This window comes from Ascaphus truei, chromosome 4 (assembly GCF_040206685.1).
Source record: "Ascaphus truei isolate aAscTru1 chromosome 4, aAscTru1.hap1, whole genome shotgun sequence".
Classification (NCBI taxonomy): Eukaryota; Metazoa; Chordata; class Amphibia; order Anura; family Ascaphidae; genus Ascaphus; species Ascaphus truei.
In genome coordinates, this window is record NC_134486.1 from 188361474 (window position 1) to 188385324 (window position 23851).

The following is a 23851-nucleotide window of genomic DNA, read 5'->3' on the forward strand; positions in this document are numbered from 1 at the left end:
TCATTTGGAAGGGTGATCACACTACACTGAATTCTTTTATTAATTATCTAAATCACAATATATATATATATATATATATATATATATATATATATATATATATATATATATAATCAGCACTTCACAGTTAATTCTCACCAACACCATATCAATTTTCTTGATCTCCAACTATTCATTGATGTTTATGGGAATATACAAACAGATCTGTTCCTGAAAATTAACTCCATGAACACATTTCTAAGGGCGGACATCTGCCATCCCAATGCGGTGATCAGGGGGATACCCAAGGGACAGTTCCTCAGGCTGAGGAGGAATTGCTCTACTTTGGAGTGCTTTCTTTCTCAGTCTGAGGAACTTACCCAACAGTTTGTGGATAGAGGTAATCCTGTTAGTGATCTTAGAGAGGCTTTTCAAACAGCACATCATACAGATAGATCCACTCTTCTCCCATTGCATACAGCATCACCACATATCAAACACAGAAAGATGGGGAATAAATCTAAGAATAGGCTGTCAAATGTCTCTCCTTTGTTTATCTCTCAGATTTAACACTGTTGCTTTGTTTGTTAAATTATCATAAAAAAGCACTGGGGGGTTCTTGAAATGAATCTGATTTGAATAAATACACTAAGCAGGGTCCACAATTTGTTTTTAGATGTGCTAAGACAATCGGTTCCTACATTTCTCCTAGTGACATTTCCACCTCAGGAGTTAGACAAAATTCCTTTTTTACTAATGGTTCTTTTCAATGTTTCAATGTGGCGCATGTATCACATGCAGACACATGAAACCATCCACCTTTTTCCTCCCCAGCTCCCACCAAATTGTTGATCACAGTAAGACTAATAACAAAAAATACAAAATTAACAGTTTTATTAACTGTAATAGTCATTACGTGGTGTACACTGGCGACACACTTTATTCGAGCTCGGCTAGTCCCACGAATTCGGGTATACCCGGGTGTATTGAGGTTTGTGACTGTTTTCTGCCCGAGTGCATTGAGGTATTTTCCAAGCAGGGATTGAAGCATTTTATTCCCGCTGGCTGCAATACTGCACAGTATATATATATATACTGCATTACAATTCATGAATTTATGCCATCTGGTAGACACGCGAAGCATTGCAGCCTATTAAATCCTAATCATTATCATTTAACAGATCAGCCGCCCGTCAGCCAGGCATGAACCCAGGCTGGGAAGGCAAACGCAACGGGGCTTGTCAGAGGTGAGGAGCGGCGCATTCCAGGTATCTGCCAGGTACATACTGGGTATTTGCTCGAATAAAGTGTCGGTGCAGTATTTAATTACATGTGGGTGCAGCAGAAGGTATGTGGGAAGAACCACCAGGGCTCTAAAGACCAGAATACAGGAGCACCTTAGACTAATCAGGAATAAATACCTGAATTACCCAGTGTCTAAACACTTTGTAGAATGTGGGTCAGGTGGGATAAGGAATTTGTCTGTCTTTTTTGGGAATCGAATTAGTACATCAACACAAAAGAGAAGGTGATCTAATCAATCTGCTGGACCGAAGGGAAGCGTATTGGATCTTCATGCTCCAAACACGCTTCCCTTTGGGGATGAATGTAGATTGGAGTTTGGGTCACTTTCTCAAATAGAATCCATACTGATTCCCTTTTTAGATGTCCTTACACAATATTCTATGACAATATTTGTCTTGGGTTATAAGGAATCATGATTCCTGCAGTAGACTGTATGTATTCATTATGTATTTTAACAATGGGTTTATGATTATTCTCACTGTTTGGTTCTGTCATGAGCTTGATATTGATGTTCAATTTTTCATGAATTTTTCATGTTTTTTATGTTCTTTATGATTTTTCTCATTATTCTTATCATGACTATTCATGAATTTTGTACACATTGCTCTGAATTAATTTTTCAATGTTTATCAATTTTTTCAGTATGCATATGCTCTTTAGTATATATACATTTTTTTTATTATTGTTGAATCACCATATATCAGCATTAGGTTTCTTTTAACTAGACATATTTTTATAATCATTTTTTTCTTTTCATTATTATTTTCTTTATTTTGTTTTTATTCATGTTTTTAACTTTCTTTACCCTTATTGGGTTAATGTGTGTTGCAGATAGGTCCCTTTTTCCCCTTTTCCTTATTGTAATTATTAAGAAATATGTTTTTTGTTTTGGAGCTTACTGTGGATCTACATTTGCCCACACTCAGGTAATTGCTGTTTTCCTTCCTTCTGTTTTTCAGTGGGAATGGATTAACAGCACCTGGGATAGAGCATTCTGTAGTTCTTCACAGTTTTGCTTCTTTAATTTCTGTCCATTATAGCGATCCATCACTGCTCTGACCCTGGGAAGCTTGATGTACTGACTGAACTTTCTTCTGGTGCGCTTGCGCTCAGTTGGATGCGTCATGACGTCATCACGTTTTTTTGGCGCAAAACGGAGGCGGATCAGCTGTGCTTAAAAGGGGACAGAGCTGCCCTAGTTCTTTACTCCTTGATAAAGAAGAAGACGTTTGAAACGCATAGGTGGTGTTTTCCTATGCTGCATTTACTCCATTAAAGATTTTTGTATTTTGGATCCTCTCCTGACTCCCGTTTTTTGGCTATGCTCTACTCTTCTCAACTCAATCTGGATTTTCCTTAAAATAGTCAGCAAAGTCCTGAGCGGATATGGAGGAAGAAGAGGCAGCTAAGGGTGGTTTGAGTAGAGCGTCAAAGACAGAGAAGAGTCGGTGTTGTAGGGTACACGTAACTACACACACGGGGTCTCTTGACAAGGCTTATTTATTTAGCCTTAAAACATACAGCACACAAAACAAAATAGCTTCTCTTCAGCAGACAAAACAAAATAGCTTATCTTCAGCATGGCAAACAAAGCAGTCTCTCTTCAGCATGGCAAACAAAAGCAGTTTCTCTTCAGCATGCAAAACAAAGCAGTTTCTCTTCAGCAAGCAGGACACAACAGTTCATCAACCATGTACTTTGCAAACAGACCTTATATCAGTAATCTCTTCAGTAGCTCATTCCTGTCTCCTGACCAGCTAGGCTGCATGTGTGTACATCCTGGGGTTTTTAACACACCTTGATTAGGCAGCTGGGATCCAACTAATTGCCATGAGCTTCCCAGCTGAAGTTAACCTCATCACTGCTGCACTGCAGACTAAACATATGTCTGCCAGGCATATAGCTGGTGGCTTTTATTTACCCTGTCACAGTCGGTGTGGGTTAGACTTGTGCATGTTGATTAGTGAAGAAAAGTAGGCTTGTTTAGCTTGCGAGAGGGCAGAGTTGAGACAGGATAGCATAAATTTGTAGTGAAGGAAGTCTGCGAGAGTATGAGATTTCCTCCAGAGGCGTTCAGAAGAACGAGTGGAGGAACGTAGCATGCGCGTGTGGGAATTTAGCCAGGGTCTGGTGTTAGAAGGGCGAGGACGGCAAAGATAAAGCGGGGCAAGTAGATCAAGAGAGGATGATAAGGCAGAGTTGTAGTTCCTGATCAGGTTGTCAGGGTCTGTAGCAGAGCTGGGAGAGGAGATGGAGGAGCGTAAAGTGGACTCAAAGTCAGGTAGGTGAATAGAGCATAGGTTTCTGCAGAACCGGGGGGGTAGATGGAGTTGGAGAAGGGGAGAAGTGAGATAGAGAGAATGAGATCAGGTGATGGTCAGAGAGAGGAAAGGGGGAAATGGAGAAATCAGAGAGAAAGAAGTTTTTAGTGAAAACCAGGTCGAGGTAGTGGCCATCCTTGTGGGTGCTGGCTGCAGTTCACTGTTGAAGGCCAAAAGAAGAGGTTAGAGAGAGAAAGCGTGAAGCCCAAGGGAGAGTGGGGTCATCAATGTGGCAATTGAAGTCCCCAAGGAGAAGAACAGGGGAGTCTGAGGAGAGAAAGAAAGAGAGCCAGGATTCAAAGTGAGAGAGAAAGGCAGAAGGGGAATGAGTAGAGGAAGGTGGGCAACAGATGACTGCCACGTGGACAGGGAGAGGAGAGAAGATCTGGACAGTGTGAGCCTCAAAGGAGGGAAAAGCAAGAGAGGGAGGAATAGGAAGGGTTCGGTAACAGCAGAGAGAGGAGTGCAGGAGCCCCACACCTCCACCCCTGCATCGGGGCGCGGAGTTTGAGAGAAAGAAAGGCCACCATAAGAGAGGGCAGCTTCCAGAGCAGAGTCAGACTGAGTGAGCCATGTCTCAGATATAGCAAATAAGGAGCAGAGAGGGAGAGAGAAAGAAGTAATGCACATAGAGGAACTTGTTAGAAAGGGAGCGTGCATTCCAAAGAGCACAGGAGAACGGGAGAGAAGAGGGAGGGTGGCAGGGGATGGGTATGAGGTTTGTGGGGTTGACACCAGGAGTAGAGGTTGCATTTGGCAGGCGAGGATGAGAGCATGTAGGAATAAGGCAGGAACCAGGATTGGGAGAGATCTCCCCAGAAGCAAGGAGGAGAAGCATGGATAGAAAGAGAATATGTGAGGAGGATTTCTAGGGGTGTGTTTTAGTGCAGGGGATATAGCTGTGTAGTGTCAGAAGGCGCAGGTAAGAAAGTGTCTCTCTCTCCCCATGCTGTGTGTGTGTGTCTCTCCCCATGCTGCGTGTGTCTCTCTCTATGCAGTGTCTCTCTCTCCCCCCATGCTGTGTGTGTGTCTCTCCTCATGGTGTGTGTGTGTGTGTGTGTGTGTGTGTGTGTTTCTCTCTTCCCATGCTGTGTGTGTCTCTCTCCCCATTCTGTGTTTCTGTCTCCCTATATTGAGTGAGTGTGTGTTTGTCCCACCTGTCACTGTTGAACGTGGGGGGGAAGCCATCTTGATCCCTGGCAGCAGACAACAGAAGTTCTCACTGCTGGGGCTCCGCTGACTCTAACCCCGCTCCCACCCTCTGGAGCTGCAGTCATACTGGCCTCTGCTCTGTCCCTGCTCTCCTCTCTGCCAGCTTTCTCTGCTCTCTGCTGCCCCCCCCCCCTCCTGCATTCTTGCTCTCTGCTGCCCCCCTGCTCTGATGGTCAAAACCGGGACAGCCACAAAAAAAGGGACATTTTAAAGAATGTCAGGCAGCCGGGACAGACCTTAAAAAACTGGGACATCTGGTCACCCTATGTATAAGATGCTAATAAAATAGAATATACACTAAGGTTCAAAATGAGATTACCCTTATTTAGAAGCTTCTATTATGGCACCTACAGATGTATTCATTTCCCTTTTGGTGAATATGTTGTATTATTCTGTGCCATCACTTCCATTGCATGCTGTGGAAATATGCTGTGTTTTTCTAAGTTATAACTGAATAGTTTGCAAGATATGTTATATCAATGGCGCTGGGCCCCAGGAGATGGCAAATAGAGGATCACCAAAAAAGGATATATAGCAGCCTGATGGAAGTAGATGTCAACTAGAGCCCTCCTCGTGTTGGTGGTCAGATCATGCAGACAAAAAAAAGAATAAAAAACAAACATAGTGTGATACAGTATATCATAAACACAAATAACACCACTAACAAACACTGAAACTAACATATGCTGAGACACACAATAGACTGAAAAGTAAAAAACACATTTAATATAATAACTTGTTGTTCAATACAACTAAAATCACACAATGTGAGAAGTCCCTAATATCCTTCAGCTAGCTGAAATGCCCGCTTACCGGAGCCCAGCTGGTATCAGGCAGTGGATAATCTGAGAGTATCCCCTCTCTTACGAAACTGGTTTGGCTCCTGCCCGTCTCCTGGGTGTTAGCCTCGTGCAATTAACCGGCTGCCGGGGAGTGGGTTGATGTAGCAGCTGTCCCAGGTACGCCAGGGCAAGATCATCTGTCCACACTTCCTCTCTCCGTCCTTCAGTCTTTAAATCGGGACTATATATATGCAGACATTCAGAGACTGAGGCACTACTTTTTTACCCCTGAGAAAGGAAGCGCAGTTTTCCGAAACGTGTAGGGTGGTCCCTGATATCTCTGAACGCTACACGCTACGTTTCCAAGCCCCACAGGCTAAGCTGTGCAGCTCCTGCTTTGGAGCACTTTCAAATTTGCCACCAAGGGTCCTCCCCTTCACCGCGAGGAGCTGGGGTTGCGGCGGTGTATGCCCTGCGATGCCGAGCGCTTTTGCGCATGCCCACATCCCGAAGGATGGAGAGAGGAAGTGTGGACAGATGATCTTGCCCTGGCGTACCTGGGACAGCTGCTAGATCAACCCACTCCCCGGCAGCCGGTTAATTGCACGAGGCTAACACCCAGGAGACGAGCAGGAGCCAAACCGGTTTCGTAAGAGAGGGGATACTCTCAGATTATCCACTGCCTGATACCAGCTGGGCTCCGGTAAGCGGGCATTTCAGCTAGCTGAAAGATATTAGGGACTTCTCACATTGTGTGATTTTAGTTGTATTGAACAACAAGTTATTATATTAAATGTGTTTTTAACTTTTCAGTCTATTGTGTGTCTCATAGGTAAAATAATAGGTGTGTACTCAGCGCTGGTGCAATGACAATAATGGATATTAAAAACCTTTGATAAAGAGTCCAATAGGTAGTCCTGGAGCTGCCTTTAAAAGATATTTCTGGTATCTTCTACCCAGAGATGGAGTGAAGGCTGGAAAAAAAAAAAAATCTTTTTCTGGCGCTGAGGTGTGGTAGAGATGAGTGGATTTATGATTTCTTCTGATGAACAATGACCTCAGGAAAGGGAGAAAGAAAAAGACAAGACATGCAGGGGACCTGCAATAGTGTATTACCCAAGGGATAACCGGAAGTATACAAAGAAGGAGCAATTTATTATTAAAATACCTTGGTTAAAAACCATGGATGACAATTAATAAACATATAATAAACATTCATTGATATTAATAAAATAATTAATGAACTGGTGCCTAGGCACTATCCACACTGTAATGGTTAGGAACAATGTCCAGCAGTCCTGTTCTTTGCTCCGCCTGATCTAAAAAAAGCTAGCTGAAAGATATTAGGGACTTCTCACATTGTGTTATTTTAGTTGTATTGAACAACAAGTTATTATATTAAATGTGTTTTTAACTTTTCAGTCTATTGTATGTCTCAGCATATGTTAGTTTCAGTGTTTGTTAGTGGTGTTATTTGTGTTTATGATATACTGTATCACACTATGTTTGTTTTTTATTCTTTTTTTGTCTGCATGATCTGACCACCAACATGAGGAGGGCTCTAGTGGACATCTACCTCCATCAGGCTCTTATATATCCTTTTTTGGTGATCCACTATTTGCCATCTCCTGGGGCCCAGCGCCATTGATATAACATATCTTGCATCTGTCTCTTCTGACCGTGGGTGTCAGAGTTATATCCCAGGCTGCAGGCCATTACCAGGTTATTTTATTAGCGCTACCTTTTTTGTTTTGTTTATAATGAATATTTTGCTACACCATTGACCATGCAGTGTTTGCATGGCAATTTGAAAAATATAGATGTTAAGTACAATATAAGTATATGTTAGTATAATTTGACATACAGTACATGGATGGTTATTTTTTTAATCGAACATATTTGTACCATAAAAATGTATATTTCTGTCTTTATATGTGTAGCAAGGTCCCCCTCTTACCTCCAGGCTGCGTGAGGGGGACGGCTGTGTGGTTGCTGCAGGGAGATTGTGAACCAGCGGCGGCCATTACACCCATAGATCCACTGCGAACTACAAGTCCCAGCAGCCACATGGGCTGCAGACCACATGTTGCCAGGCAACCAATAGGGCTGCTGCATTTATAACAGTTAGAACAGTTGGTGAGTTGGGAGCAGGGTACAGAAGAGGGAGGTAGGGTCCCAGGTGCCAGTAGCTCTGGGACTAGGCCAGCTTTCCCCTGCAGGCCCCAGTTAGTCCCCGACTCACAGTAGGCACCTACAGCTGTATAGGGATGCCCAGAGTTAGGGACCCTTTTTCCTGTGTTGTGCAGTATCAGGGACACAGTGTCTATGCCACGCGGTGACACATAACTTGTTGTCTGGGATCAGACACCTACGTTCAGAGACTATCTATGGTGGGATGCTCCTGCTGGAGACCACCCCACGCGGAGGCGGAAGGTGTAGTTGGAGCAGACTGCCTACGGGACTGTTGTTCAGCTATACCGGGGGGCTGGAGCGCCCGGGAAGGTTGCATAAGTGCACCAACATTCACATGGGCAGCGCTGTCTCACATTTGGGGGTGGGAAAGGCCATTGGGGTCTGGACACTGGGACACTGATGCCCCTGCACTCAAGTACTGTGGGGATATTCCACGGGTTGTTATACATATATGTCTATTGCTGTTCCTATTGATGTCATTGTTTATTACCTTCCAGTATATACTGTTTCCCATACTCTGTGTGTGTGTATTACTGGGCATGTTGTCTTGGGAGGGGTTATCCTACTATGTGAGGATCCTTCTCAGGTGGAGACACTGTTTAGTTGCTATACATACACCCCAGGCTCCCCAGTGGCGTAGGATCAGGCCTCCTGTTTGCCACACAGGTATAGCAGCACACATAGTCACCCTGACACAGAGGGAAAGGGGGCTACATTTGGAGGCGCTGCTGAGATCCAGACCTGGGGTGCCCTATTTAAATTTAAGATATTCTCATCCAGAGGGAAAATGTCCTTACCCTCAAGCCACAGTGTTCACAAGTGGGCCCTATGGATCAGGCCTCCTGTTTGCCACACAGGTATAGCAGCACACATAGTCGCCCTGACACAGGGGGAAATGCGGCTACATATGTATTGCATATGTCCATGTTCTATGGAAATTTCTACTTAATTCCAGAGATAAATCATTTTTAGATAACCTTTGACCATATGGTAAAAACACCTAAGGATTTAATTGCATTTTTCACAGATGGGTTTCTACAATGCTGTAGCTCTTCCTTGCTACACAACCCTTTCACAGATTTTTCCTTCCACACAACCACTTCTTCAGGCATGCAGGTAAGAATCATAGTAGATATGGCACATTTTGTTGATACGCATAAAATACATTATACACTTTTTTTCATACAGCACATGCAAAATTGATGTAATATTACTATCTTACTGACATTGTTTTAAAAATATGGCTTAATAATATTTTAATATTCTATGTTTCCTGAGTGTTTAACGTACAAAAGAAGTACAATGTGCACAGATAGGGCATGGTCTGTCTTGAGGGTGACATGTGTACTGTGTTACGCCGGGTGCTGCCCGCAGACCAGACCCGTCCCCTGTGCTGAGGTGGGACGTAGGGATACACGCACCCGCAGCAAAGGGAGCGCGTCCGGAGTGTGGTGTTAGTGTTGCCAGGCCAGGTATAGTAAGGAAGACAATACTTGCCGGTACCGGTAGTAGAGGAGGAGTAGTTATTGCCGTTGCCAAGATCAGGGATTGGAGAGTTGCGGATGGTTGAAGGTATAAGCCGTGTTACAGGGATGCCAGAAGTCACGAAGTCCAAGTAGAGCCGCAGTCGCGAGCCAGAGGGGGTAGTCGTCCAATCCGCGTCAATACCTGAGGAGTCACTGAGAGAGTATTCAAATGCTTCCATACAGAACTATGTCGAGCGACAAGTGATGGGAAGCACAGGCATAAAAAGGCTGGGCAGGCCAATGGGAAAAGGGGGCAGGCCTGGAGGACTGCAAGGAGTCCTCCCTGATAGGAGGGAGGTGTTACAGCCCAGCTGAGTGTAATCATTGATTTGCATGGAACTGTGTGATGCTTGGGGGCGACGCCTCACTGCAGGAGCAGTGGTTAAAAGTGCTCTGTTAGGCATGTGCTCTGTAAGCTGGGAATGCATGCACATAACGTCTGGGGCTGGCGTGCGTGTGTGTGTATAAAAGGAAACTTATCCAAATGTGGCGCTCTAAATATTCAAGTAATACACAGTGATAATAGTGCAAAAAATATGTATACAGTGATACTTATACAAACATATAGGAAGATGCAGCTGTGACCCAGTAGAGGTTTGCTCGGTCAATCCTCGTGATGTATAGTAGTAATGAAGTCTCCGGGAAGCGCAATATATGTAAAGAGAAAATAAATCGTGATAGTGCAATATTGTTAAAATTAGGATCAGAATATAATAATGATGACTTGGCTTTCTATTCAATACTCACAAACGTGAGAAATTTGGAGGCACATAAAGGTATCTTTTGGGAAGCTGTTAGTTGTCACTCGACGAACAGGAGATGCAGAAATCAGTGTTTCCCCGAATATATGGACTCTCAGGGACCTTATTACAAGATACAACTGGACATAGTGCAGACCGTATATACAGTTTATAGGTGGTAAGTAAATGAATGAAGTTACACTCACATGGTTTCAAATAAAAACAAGCATTTTAGATCGCAGTGGATCTCTTTAGCCGGATGGATGGTATCTCCGCTTCCCCTCTCTCGTGGCGTGCGTTCCACCAGTGCGAAGTGATGTCATCCGCTACGTCCACTTCCTGGGGTTCCGGCCGGCTCAGAAGAAAAACGTCACTCTACGCGTTTCACCACATAGGTTTCATCAGGAGTAACGTTTTAGTGGATGGGGGAGGTATATATACCCTAGTCTATGTTCTCATTGGTCAATAATTCACCTGATTCTATTTGGGCTAATCATATATACATAGGGCTATAATGAAACTGGAACATTACTGTCTCTATATTGCACATATATAGATATTATAAGTTAACAATTTATACAGTGCAAATAGCGAGTTTACAGTACAAATCGTCATAAAATACAAATCATTTATACAGTCGGTTTAAAATACATTAGCTCATTAAAAATACAATTTAATCTTCAGTACAAAATGTAATCTAAATATAAAAAACAGTGCTTTAAAAATACTTTAAAATGTTAAAAACAGATAGTAAAAAAATGAGGGTTATTCCTAGACTGGGGGAGTATAGGTGGAAAGTGCATAACATTGATCGTATGGGCAAAAAGCATATTTCTAAAATGAAAGCAGAAACAAGGCATTAGTACATTATAAAATCACAAAAAAGGTTTAAGATCAAATTCTAGATTCAAACCGGATGGGGACATAGTTTTTAATTCGAACATCCAGAAGGATTCTCTTTTGATCAGTGCTGTGTGTCTATTCCCTCCTCTCCAATGGGGCATAACTTGTTCGATTGCTTTAAATTTTAACCCCTTGGGGTCCGCATTATGTGCCATCAAGAAGTGGTTTGGAACACTGTGTGTGGTCATTTTCCGTTTTATGTTCCCTATGTGTTCCAAGATACGTGTTTTCAGGGGTCTTATGGTTTTCCCTATATATTGTAGACGACACTCACATTCAATCAAATAGATAACAAAGTTAGACCTACAGTTTAGATGTTGTTTGATACTATATACCTTCTTTGTGATGTTGGACTGAAAGGTATTAGTAGTCTTACAACTGTAATGACAAGCAGTGCAAAATTTGCAATCAAAGAACCCTTTCGGTGGTTCTAACCACGTGGGGTTTCTATTGGTTGTGGGACCCCTCAAAGCGCTAGGTGCTACAAATTTCTTTATATTTGGTGCTTTTCTATACACCATTTGGACCTTGTCGGGTAGAGAAGTTCCTATGATAGGATCATTTTTTAAGATAGACCAGTGATTGTTCAGTATGTTGTTTATTTTACGAAACAACAAAGAGTGGGGAGTGATCACAGGACCATACTAATTGAATGAAGTGTTTATGTTCATAAGTGAGGTAATCAGAAGGTGGGTGCAAACTGTGAACTGAAAGTGAATCAGAAAAAGGGGAGGGGAAACACAAAAATGGATGTGCCCCCAAAAGAATTCACTTAAATGCACACCACCCAAGTATAAAAATTAACTTTTAATAAATCCTTAAAACATATATTACCAAAGTAACGTGTGATGTGGATTAAAAATGTATTAAATCATAGCTATCAAGCAACCGTGTCATTGATTATTCATACTATCCCAGTACCAAGTAATATGGTGGGATGTAAAAGACAGGAAATGCTATGAGTAGGGTATTAACCCCTCTGGGGCAACGATGAGACCGAATGTAGAGTAGTATATAAATATATTCAGGTAGGTGGCCACAGGATTAAATATCCTATTACTGCTAAATATAGCTCCCCTGCACATTTACATCGAGATTGGTCTAAATAATAATGCTGGCATGTGATGGTATAATAGCTGTATTATAGAACTTCCAAACACAGCAGTGCTGGCTTGAATACACAGCAATATGATGTGGAGACGCCTCACATAAGGTGCAAGGATAGCAGGCACACTGACCATGAATTGATTAATAAATAGTTAACTCATATGGTCTTCACAGTTACACCCAGGATACTGCAAACACTACATTAAAAACAGCTCCAAGTAGGAGACTGACAACATTGCGCGTCCAACGCACGTTTCCCTCCAGCAAAGGAGCTTCTTCAGGGACAAGTATTACTGGGGGAATGAGGTCTAAACCCTTTTATACCCTTACAGCACCCTAATTACAAAATCAATGAATAACAGCTGTTGCACATGCGCACTGAGGTCCCCTCCAAACTGACTCAATAAACTACTCAAAAGTTGATAAACACAGTTTTATTTGTAAACCTCAGTGTTGTGCCTTCATTTTACCATATTCGCATTATTTTCCGTTCATTTTTAGAGCTTGTAAAGCCTGTGTAACTGTGAAGACCATATGAGTTAACTATTTATTAATCAATTCATGGTCAGTGTGCCTGCTATCCTTGCACCTTATGTGAGGCGTCTCCACATCATATTGCTGTGTATTCAAGCCAGCACTGCTGTGTTTGGAAGTTCTATAATACAGCTATTATACCATCACATGCCAGCATTATTATTTAGACCAATCTCTATGTAAATGTGCAGGGGAGCTATATTTAGCAGTAATAGGATATTTAATCCTGTGGCCACCTACCTGAATATATTTATATACTACTCTACATTCGGTCTCATCGTTGCCCCAGAGGGGTTAATACCCTACTCATAGCATTTCCTGTCTTTTACATCCCACCATATTACTTGGTACTGGGATAGTATAAATAATCAATGACACGGTTGCTTGATAGCTATGATTTAATACATTTTTAATCCACATCACACGTTACTTTGGTAATATATGTTTTAAGGATTTATTAAAAGTTAATTTTTATACTTGGGTGGTGTGCATTTAAGTGAATTCTTTTGGGGGCACATCCATTTTTGTGTTTCCCCTCCATTTTTTCTGTTGTTTATTTTATGTGCATCCCTATTATATTGGGTAATAAAGGGTACTTTTATACTATCGTTCCCCCTGCTTTTTCTTTAGGGATCAACATAGACTCTCTTGACACCTGTCTTGTTTTATCCAATGCTTTTTGGATGATATTAGGTTTGTAATTCCGCTCTGAAAACTTTCTGGACAGTATAGTTGATTGTTCTTCATACACATTATTATCAGTGCAATGTCGTTTAAGTCTACAGTATTGGCCGTATGGGATGTTATTAATCCATTTGTTAAGATGACAACTTGACTGCAGGATGCAATTGTTCGCATCCACATCTTTGAAGAAGTTTTTTGTTTTAATAACATTGTTTTGTATATAAATTGTTAGGTCCAGAAAGTTTACAGTGGTTTTACTAGCAGTGGAGGTGAATCTAAGATTCAATTCGTTACTATTAAGGTACAAAAGAAATGCATCTAGATCCTCCAATGTGCCTTTCCAAACAAAGACAATATCATCAATGAACCTCCGCCATGTGACCAAATTTGGGCCCAGACCTATCCAAGACCATATGTACAGATCTTCCCACATGGCCATCAGCAGGTTGGCGTAGCTGGGGGCAAATTTGGTCCCCATGGCGGTTCCACATAGTTGCAGGAAAAACTCGTCACAAAACCAAAAGAAATTTTTAGTTATTTTTTTTTTTGTGCGTGTGTGCGTGGATCCGGTGACTGACGCGCGTATGCGCATGGGGTCAGAGACAGATGCACGTGTGCGCATAGAGCGCGGAGCTGGGGACACACGCAGAGGCTGCGGTTCAACAGGCACCTCTTTGGTTGGTGCAATCCTGTGATGGCGAGGAGCCAGAGTTCCAGTGGCAGACAACGGAGGTATGTGGGAATTGCGCTGCAGACGCTTGGACGCCTGAGTACTGACAGCGCTTAGACACCAGATTCCTTACATACTGTACTTTGACCGTTGGTACACATTCCTGTATTAATATGTTTCTATGATAGAAGATAAAGCATGCATTAACTATACATGTATGGTCCTCTTTTGCTTGATATATGGCTACAGACCAGATACACAATGTTTGCACCAGTGAAAGATTGTTATACTGTAATGAAGTGGTTATCAGTAAGGATTGGCTGGTTAGATATGCAAAGTTTGTGAACTTCAAAGTTTGTTCTGACGCTTGAAACGAACTTCAGAAAGAAAAACATGGAAGACAAAATTCCCTAGCCTAGCCTACTTGTCGAACTCGTTCTTTTTGACAAAGCACGGTGTACCGTGCTGTCATGTACAACCCCTTGCTAACACGCGACCTGCATACGGGACAAGGGTTAATACCGACGCTCGCAAGCGCACCCACTCTTCATCTCCGCAAATGTCCGTCAAATGGACAGTATCCCCTCTTACAGGATCAAGGATCAATACACAACCCGCATGCTGCCCCACTCTTCACCCCCTCAAGGGTCCCTCAAATGAGTTGTATCTCTCCTCAAGCCGTCCCAATATACCACCGCCTCGAACAGCACACAAGTGAGCACGTGACTTTAGATATCCAACCAGGGTTAATACACAAAGGCTTCTCTAGCAACCCCCCTTTCTCCTCTGCAAGGAACCAGCGAGCTAGTCTTAACCCCTACTCAATTGCACATCATATCTATCCACTGCCACCACCTGAGGTTATGCAGATATGATAAAAGATCTTAGACTAAAATATCTGCCAGGGCCTCTGGTCCCTGTTTATTATAGGAAAAACTATGCACTCTAACACAAAATCAGTTGTAGTAACATGTGCCCGAATTCGTAATTTATTCTCTCCAGAGCGCGCATTAGTTCATTCAGAGCCCAAAGCATTACTTATTAAATGTTTTAATATATATATACAAATGCAGTGCTTAGATTACAGAAAAGGTATTACAAAATAAACATACAGTTATTACAATATAAGGCAGAACAGCTTCTTAAAATAAAATGATAAACATAAAAGAAAATCTATACTTCACCACATGACATAGATTTTCCCCAGAGATTTTCCCCCAATGGTAAGAAACATTGAAATATCCCATATCTGGTCTCAAATACTCCTCTGTAGATATCTACCCCCCACCACACTTGCTCAGCCTTAAATACAGTTATTTCCCATTGAAAACAACCTAAACCCAGCTCCTGTCATAAATCAGTGGTGAGGTTGACAGTCTTACCCCAGAGTAAAACTCCTCCCATCCCAGGATGTTTAAAAACTGCTTTTCCTATCTAAATAACTTCATAACTTCAGTTCAGTAATACTTACTGGCACGCGAGACATATTAATACATTCCGACACGCATGACGCTCCCAATAAGACTAAATATAACCGTGTAATACTAAAATTAAGAGAGATATTAATATCTGTCTCTTAGTACCTGCTAGACATCATGTGTCTGTAATCATTATTTGTGACTCAGACCCACGGATACACACGTTACTTTTAGCATGTTTAGCCGAGGACATCTCATGATATTCTTATATTTAATACGATCACTCATTTTAATACCTTTTGTAGCCACACCCCTGGCCCCCATAAAATTCCTTGTCAAGAAATGCTTTGAAGCTGGGCCTCCTGTGTAGAGAACGTTTGTCACATGTGGTATATTTCACGCCCAATGCTCCAGACATGGACCTAGCTGTCTCTACCACCAATATACACTGGCGACACACTTTATTCGAGCTCGGCTAGTCCCACGAATTCGGGTATACCCGGGTGTATTGAGGTTTGTGACTGTTTTCTGCCCGAGTGCATTGGGTTATTTTCCAGGCAGGGATTGAAGCATTTTATTCCCGCTGGCTGCAATACTGCACAGTAAATATATATATACTGCATTACAATTCATGAATTTATGCCATCTGGTAGACACGCGAAGCATTGCAGCCTATTAAATCCTAATCATTATCATTTAACAGATCAGCCGCCCGTCAGCCAGGCATGAACCCAGGCTGGGAAGGCAAACGCAACGGGGCTTGTCAGAGGTGAGGAGCGGTGCATTCCAGGTATCTGCCAGGTACATACTGGGTATTTGCTCGAATAAAGTGTGTCGGTGCAGTACACTCGGCCTGCAAATTAGGTATTAACATACACCAAACCCCCTCTGTACTTTTCACACCCAACTTCAATCAAGCCTTTTGAAGCCCAGATATTTCTCAAAAGACACCACACATATTTGTATTTTCCTAAAACTGTAGTTCATTAACCCCTTAAGCCCCAGAGGGATTAAAAATACCCAATATCTCATGACATTATCCTGACATGTGCGGAACGCATCAGAGTGATTTTTGGGGCTGTCGGGTGTCAATAAAGCTTACACTTGAGTGTCCTTACCCTGGTCTGTGTCTATACCTGCGTGGGAGTTGCACCGCTTCTTTTTTCCTGGACTTGTTTCCACTCAACTAGCAGGAGCACACCGGATCAGCCACAAGTCATGCTACATCAACAGTGAGTACAACACTTATCAAGGTCCTTGTCCCATATAAGACTTACCTCATTCAGGAGGCTATTGGGGGGACCGTCACACCACTGTTTGGATATGTGTATCATTCAATTTTGACGGCTGTTCATCTAGCAGATTTTACTATTGCTTTGGTCAGCATTGAGAAGCACCACTAGGGTGTGTGAAACTTCCATTTCCTCTGCTACTTGTCGAACTCGTGAAATTTTCAATTTGAATGATGTTTTTTCCATGATCAAAAAAGAAACGAAAACCGATAGTTGTTTTGGAACCAAAACACAGCTTAATAAGAGCCAATTCCTATCATATTGTAGCCCAGCTCCCCGCTCACCTATATGCTGGAAGGGGGAGGGCTGCGTTGCGATCGGTTCGCTGGAGCTCTGCGGCGGATGCCTGTGCAGGCTGCTGCCATTTTGGATGCTCGCGCATGCATGTCACGGTGGACCAGAACTTATCAACACTTTTTATATTTTTGGGATTTTCGATTGAACACAAGGAGGCAAAATAAATTGTCATTTATTTCCTTGATAGACAAACACACGACAGCTTCAGAATACACTTAATACAATACTTACTGGGACGGGGAAACAAAATAAATTGTCCTTTGCAAGAAAGCGCAAGAAATTCAGTCTCTGGTTTAAAGTCCGTTTGACTAGATCGCATGTTGCCGATCTAATATCTCCACCAAATGAAGAAAGTTCGTAATAGTTTGTAGGAATTCGTTCGGGAGTCACCAGGCTAACGAATTCCGGAGTTTGAGATAAATCCTTGGTTGCGTTGTTATTAACCCCTTGCTGTACGCGAACAGAATCCTGTGCAAAGCTTGGTTACGTCATGAATCACAGAGGGGATAGCTCAGTGGGCAGTTTTATAGGGTTTTATAGGGTTCACAGACCTATCTACAACATACATGCCCAATCTTCTCCGTGGGAACAATTAACCCACCAATCTCCGATTTGCGCGTAGTTTTCAAAACCGGGCAAACATTATTTCCTGTTTGCACCGCGCATGTGTTAGCTTGACACTCATGCGACTTACTGCACCGACACACTTTATTCGAGCAAATACCCAGTATGTACCTGGCAGATACCTGGAATGCGCCGCTCCTCACCTCTGACAAGCCCCGTTGTGTTTGCCTTCCCAGCCTGGGTTCATGCCTGGCTGACGGGTGGCTGATATGTTAATGATAATGATTAGGATTTAATAGGCTGCAATGCTTCGCGTGTCTACCAGATGGCATAAATTCATGAATTGTAATGCAGTATATATATATATACTGTGCAGTATTGCAGCCAGCGGGAATAAAATGCTTCAATCTCTGCCTGGAAAATAACGCAATGCACTCGGGCAGAAAACAGTCACAAACCTCAATACACCCGGGTATACCCCGAGGTATGGCCCCAAGGTGTGAATGACTCATGCTGAGTAAAGGGATCTGGCACTGAGCAACATCCCGGCCATTTTCAGACTTTGGATCTGTGAGGCTTTTTTTTCATCCCTGCACTTCACTAGACTTTCAGTCTCCCACTTAACAGGGGGTCTTTGAAGTGTATGGAAGGAAAATACCCTCAGCTCATTCACCCCTGGCATATTTACATGCCAATGGATTTTTCCCTGGCTTACAGAAAAAACTGTTCCTGCCGGTACATTTTGTAAGTTTCAGTGCAGTGTGGTTTCAGTGGTGTGTATCCCTTTAACTCTGATCTCTGCTGCATGAGGGTTTTTTTTTTTCTCAGACTGTTTGTAGGCAAAAAGCATAACAAAAAAATTTCACATAAAAATCTCCGGTCCTTTTTAACTTCAAAGACACCTCTTGTCCCACTTCGGACACCATATGTAGACGGACGTTCACAGAGGTACACAATTGGAGACTTTATAAGGTGAAATTATAATAGGCTTTATTGTGCCTTTTCCTTTTCATCAGGAAATCATCCAAACACAGGGGGGGGGGGAACAAAGCTTCTATTCACTTGGGAGTATTTCTAGTGAAATCCTATGCAATTAATTCACATCTCCCTTAGTAAAGCATGTCTCGCAGCCCCAAAACATATAGCATGAAATAAGCAGATATAAGCAGTCTCTTAATAATGAAAGTCTTATCTGTTAGCTGCTGTAGAGTAAGCTTCTCTGCTCTCCTGGAACCGCACCCGTGCTTGCATAGAAAATCAGCATCCAGGTTTAGAAGTCTTATTTGGTGTCTTGCAATCGGCTATGCTGGGCAGAGATCAAGACCGGTCAGCTCCAGAGATGTGTGTTCTCTTGGTCAGTCTCTCCTGGGAGACTCAAGAACACTCCTCTGTCTCTCCAAAGGTCAGCTCTCATTCAGAGCTAAGGAGTCCCTTCCTGTCTCAACAGACAGGCTTTTGTAAGCAATCAGGCAGGTGGCGTTTATTAATTGACTACCAGCAGTTAACCACCACACTGCTAGATTAAAGGCACATTACTTGAACAGGGATTACTCCCCTGTTACAGTTTCATATTGTGGGGCCTTATATTGTATTGTATTTTGTTATATTGTTATACAGTATGTCAGTAAAGATAAGTTAGTTGTGCCAGTGTTTGTATATTTAATTACTGCTTATATTGGTTCCTTTGAGGGGTTATCCTGCAGCGCTAGGATCCCTCTCAGGTGGAGGCGCTGTATCCAGAGAGAATGTGATCACCCCAGGCTCCCCAGTGGCAGAGGATTGGGCCTCCTGTACACTAAACAGGTACTCAGCACGCAGACCTTAGTCACAGGGAAGGGGGCTACATTTGGAGGCGCTGCTGAGATTCAGATCTGGGGTGCCCGAGAGAGTATTATACAAATTAGAATTAAAAAACATGTTTGTGTTGTCCGCACAAGAGGTCGTGAGTGGGCCCTCCAGTATGAGGACACTCCTTGCCACATGGTCGCGGTGGGGGATGTCCCTGCAGCCACACCCCTGCAGGAAGTCGGCAACACCCTGAGACAATTCCCCGGGTTAGCTCTCGTCCGGTATGTAGGCCGAAAGTGGGACCCGACGTACCGCTGCCTGGCGTGAAATACATGAGGATGATACCCCCTAGGCCCTGCAATTTCCAGAAGCCCTGTCCACAGGTTGTCCATTGATATTTCCAGACTTGCCAATACCACTGGTAAATTCAAGTCCGGGACACACAGCAGAGGTACCGTATGGTGCTGAATCTCCACGCCCTTCCTTATATCCCAGTGAGAAATAAAGCCCTGCCCACAGGGTGTTCTTTACTCTACTCTGACCCACCCATACCCATGATAACATTAAGTCCGGGAACCACACTAAAAGCGCCCCTCCGGGCCAAAACCCCGCAACCCTCATATACCCCTAGAAGGTACGGGACTAGTCCAGAGCAAGTCCATAGCCGCTGGCCTGAATACTACAGTCATCTGTCAAACGGAAGTGCAGACTTGGGAATAACCCTACAACAACTGGTGGACGCACTAATGCAATCCTCACAGTCCCAAAATTACCGCAAGCTCAAAGCCTTCTCCAGAGTATCATCCACTCCCATCGGAGAAGACGGATTTGAGGCATGGAGGGAACATACCCTGAAAGTCTTCAAAGAATGGTCCTGAACCGAAACAGTCAAGAGGCAGTGAATAATGGAGAGTCTACGACCCCCTGCCTCCACGATGGTGAGAATGCACAGAGATCAGAATGCAGACATTACGGCCTAGAGGATAGTAGACTTATTGACGCAAGTCTATGGCCTAGAAGAAGACAAGAGCAAACTCTGGTCCAAGTACTACTGTCTTAGACAGAATGAAGGGGAAGTACTGTCTGCGTTTATCCAACAAATACAGTTAGTCTTGTGGAAACTGCTATAATCCCAGCTCACGAAGTGGATGAGTATCGCCGCAAGCAGTTTCTCCGGGTATCTACACCCACACATCATATAGTCAGTGTGATCCGGTTTACCCTGCTACAAGGAACTCCCCCTACATTTGTGGAGCTATTAGGACTGGTGAAAGGGCATGTATGTATGTCTTTATTTATATAGCACCATTAATGTACATAGCACTTCACAGTAGTAATACACGTGACAATCATATAAATAAGAAATAATACAAATAACAGATCAGGGAATAAGTGCTTCAGACATAAAAGTAACATTTCAGAAGAGGAGTCCCTGCTCCGAAGAGCTTACAATCTAATTGGTAGGTAGAAAGAACGTACAGAAAAAGTGGGAGGGTGTTCTGGTAAGTGCATCTGAAAGGGGCCAAGGTTAATGTATGAGGTGTTAATTGTCAGCCATGGAGCTACTCATATGCTTCCTTAAGCAAGTGTGTTTTAAGGTGGGTCTTAAAGGTGGATAGAGGGTGCTAGTCAGGTATTGAGGGGAAGGGCATGCCAGAGGTGCGGGGCAGTCAGTGAGAAAGGTTTAAGGTGGGAGAGGGCTTTAGATACAAAGGGGGTAGAGAGAAGGTATCCTTGAGCAGAACACAAGAGTCTGGATGGTGCATAGTGAGAAATTAGGTCTGAGATGTAAGGAGGGGCAGAAGAGTATAAAGCTTTAAAAGTGAGGAGGAGAGTACAGTGCGAGATGCGTGATTTGATAGGAAGCCAGGAGAGTGATTTCAGTAGGGGAGGCGCTGAGACAGATTTAGGAAAGAGTAGAGTGATTCTAGCAGCAGCGTTTAGGATAGATTGTAGAGGAGAGAAGTGAGAGGCAGGATGGTAAGACAGTAGGAGGTTACAGTAATGGGGGAGAATGAGTCAGAGTTTTAGCAGTTGAGCAACAGAGGAAAGGGCGTATCTTTGTAATATTGCGGAGGAAAAAGTGGCAGGTTTTAGATACGTTTTGAATGCGAGAGGAGAATGTGAGAGAGGAGTCGAGTGTGACCCCTAGGCAGCATGCTTGGACTACTGAGTGAATAATAATACTTCCAACAGTAATGTGGAAGGAGGTAGTAGGGCCAGGTTTGGGAAGAAGTACTGTATGAGAAGCTCTCTTTTTGCCATGTTAAGTTTAAGTCGGCGGAAAGCCATCCAGGATGATATCGCAGAGAAACATTCAGAAACTTTGGTCTGTACAGCAGGTGTAAGGTCGGCGGTTGAAAAGTAAATGTGTGTGTCGTCAGCATATAGGTGATATTTAAACACAGGCGATGTGATTAGGTCACTGCAACATGGTCTTATCCCTGTTAACAGGCTTGCCTCTAATCCAGCAGTGTGATGGTTAATTGCTGGTGTAATCAACCCCACCTGCTAATAACAGCTCTGTTAAATAGCATGTTCTGAGACAGGAAGAAGGATTCCTTAGTCTCACAAGTGGGGCGGAACCAAGGAAGGACAGAGAGGTCCCTAGTCCACAACTGGGCTGACCTGGGGAACAAACAGATGTCTTGAGCTGCAAAGAGACTGCATGCTGACAGCAAGACACAGGGGACAATAGTTCTAAACCTGGATCCTGACATTGCTTTGGCACACAAGGGTGCGGACACAAGGATAACAGAGAAACCTTCCCCTACAGCTACAAGAAACAGATAAGACTTTCTCACAGGACTGTTTACATATCTGTTTATATGTACTGCTTGCATGTACTGACTGATATGTGTGGTTGATTTCAAGTGCTGGTTGTTTAAAGTGTGTGCAGTTAGAACCAGAAGCAGTTTGAACAAGGAAGCGGTTAAACAAGGTATAGTTATTGAAGTACAGTTTACTGTTATTACTTCTAAAACTTCATAGTTGCTAGAATGAGCAGGATTGAAAATGCCACTCAATGCACATCTTGCCACATGTATGTGCACTTGGAGCAGCTGTTCCAAGGAGCATACCGCTGTGAAAAGTGTGAGCGGGTGGTCTCTTTAGAGTCAGAGATTGCTGATCTGAAGAGGCAACTGGCAATATTGAGGGACATTGGCAATCTTGAAAGGGAATTAGAGCTCACTGAGCAGGCCCTTGCTTCGATTAGTGGTGCAGATGGTGGCGCTGTTAGTGAGGAGCAGGTAGGTAGCTTGGTTGCTGTTAGTGAGGAGCAGGTAGCTAGCTGGGTGACAGTTAGAAGTGGAGGCAGGGGCAAAAGGGAGAGGCAGGTCGTTTCTGAGCTGACACATCCCAATAGATTTGCCATGTTGAGTGAAGATATTGGGAATGTTGGGGCAGAAATGGCAAGGCTGGGGGAGACTAATTCCTCTAGCAGCCAGGGGAATAGTTCCTCCAGCACAGTGGGGACTCAGGATGCTCAGATACAAAGAAAGATTGTGGTGGTAGGGGACTCCATTATTAGGAAGGTAGATAGGGCAATCTGTTGCCAGGACCGCATGAACTGAACAGTTTGTTGTCTCCCGGGTGCTCGAGTTGGGCACATTGCGGATCCGGTAGACAGATTGTTGGGGGGGGGGGGGGCTGGGATTGACCCGGCGGTCTTGGTACAAGTTGGCACCAATGAAAAAGTTAGAGAAAGATGGAAGGTCCTAAAAAATGATTACAGGGATCTAGGCCAAAAGCTTAAGGCAAGGACCTCCAAGGTAGTATTTTCTGAAATACTACCAGTGCCATGTGCTACCGCAGGGAGACAGTCAGAGATCAGGGAGGTTAATGCATGGCTAAGAAAGTGGTGCATGGAGGAGGGGTTTGGGTTTGTAGAGCACTGGGATGCCTTTTCTGAGAGGTGCCATTTATATTCTAGGGACGGATTGCACCTCAATGAAGAGGGATCTTCTGTGCTAGGGGGGAGAATGCTAAAAAGGTTGGAGGAGATTTTAAACTAGGATGGAGGGGGGAGGGGAATGAAACTAAATGAAATAGATGAGGATACAAGGTGGTATGGAGGTAGAATGGGGGCAAGTGCAAGTTTGACAAGCAGTGAAACACCCATAGTAAATACAGATAATACTAGAAAACTTCTAAAGACTAAATAAAGTGGGCTCAGAAAGGAAGGAGCAGATAAGATAATAGTACAGGCAGAAAAAATTGAAATGCATGCTTGCTAATGCAAGAAGCCTGACAGATAAAATGGGGGAGCTTGAATTGATAGCTGCGAGGGAGCAGTATGATATCATAGGCATTACTGAAACATGGTGGGATGAAAATCATGACTGGACAGTTAATTTAGAGGGTTATTCTCTTTTTCGGAAGGATCGAACAAATAGAAGGGGAGGTGGAGTATGTTTATATGTTAAACCGGATCTAAAACCTATTATAAGGGATGATGTCTATGAAGGGAATGATGAAAATGTAGAGACTTTGTGGATAGAAATTAGCAGTGGAGGTAAAAGTATAAAGAAAATG

General features: G+C 43.3%; 1 protein-coding gene across 6 annotated transcripts in view; it reads left to right on the plus strand.

Moving 5' to 3' along the window:
- The window catches only part of PDE10A (phosphodiesterase 10A), a 938782-nt gene that overhangs the window by 870291 nt on the left and 44640 nt on the right, over positions 1-23851 (plus strand). For all 6 annotated transcript variants that reach the window (XM_075596713.1, XM_075596710.1, XM_075596711.1 and 3 more), the window contains one exon: positions 8820-8908. In XM_075596713.1, the coding sequence (XP_075452828.1) occupies positions 8820-8908 (89 nt within the window). The remainder of the gene's footprint in view (positions 1-8819; positions 8909-23851) is intronic.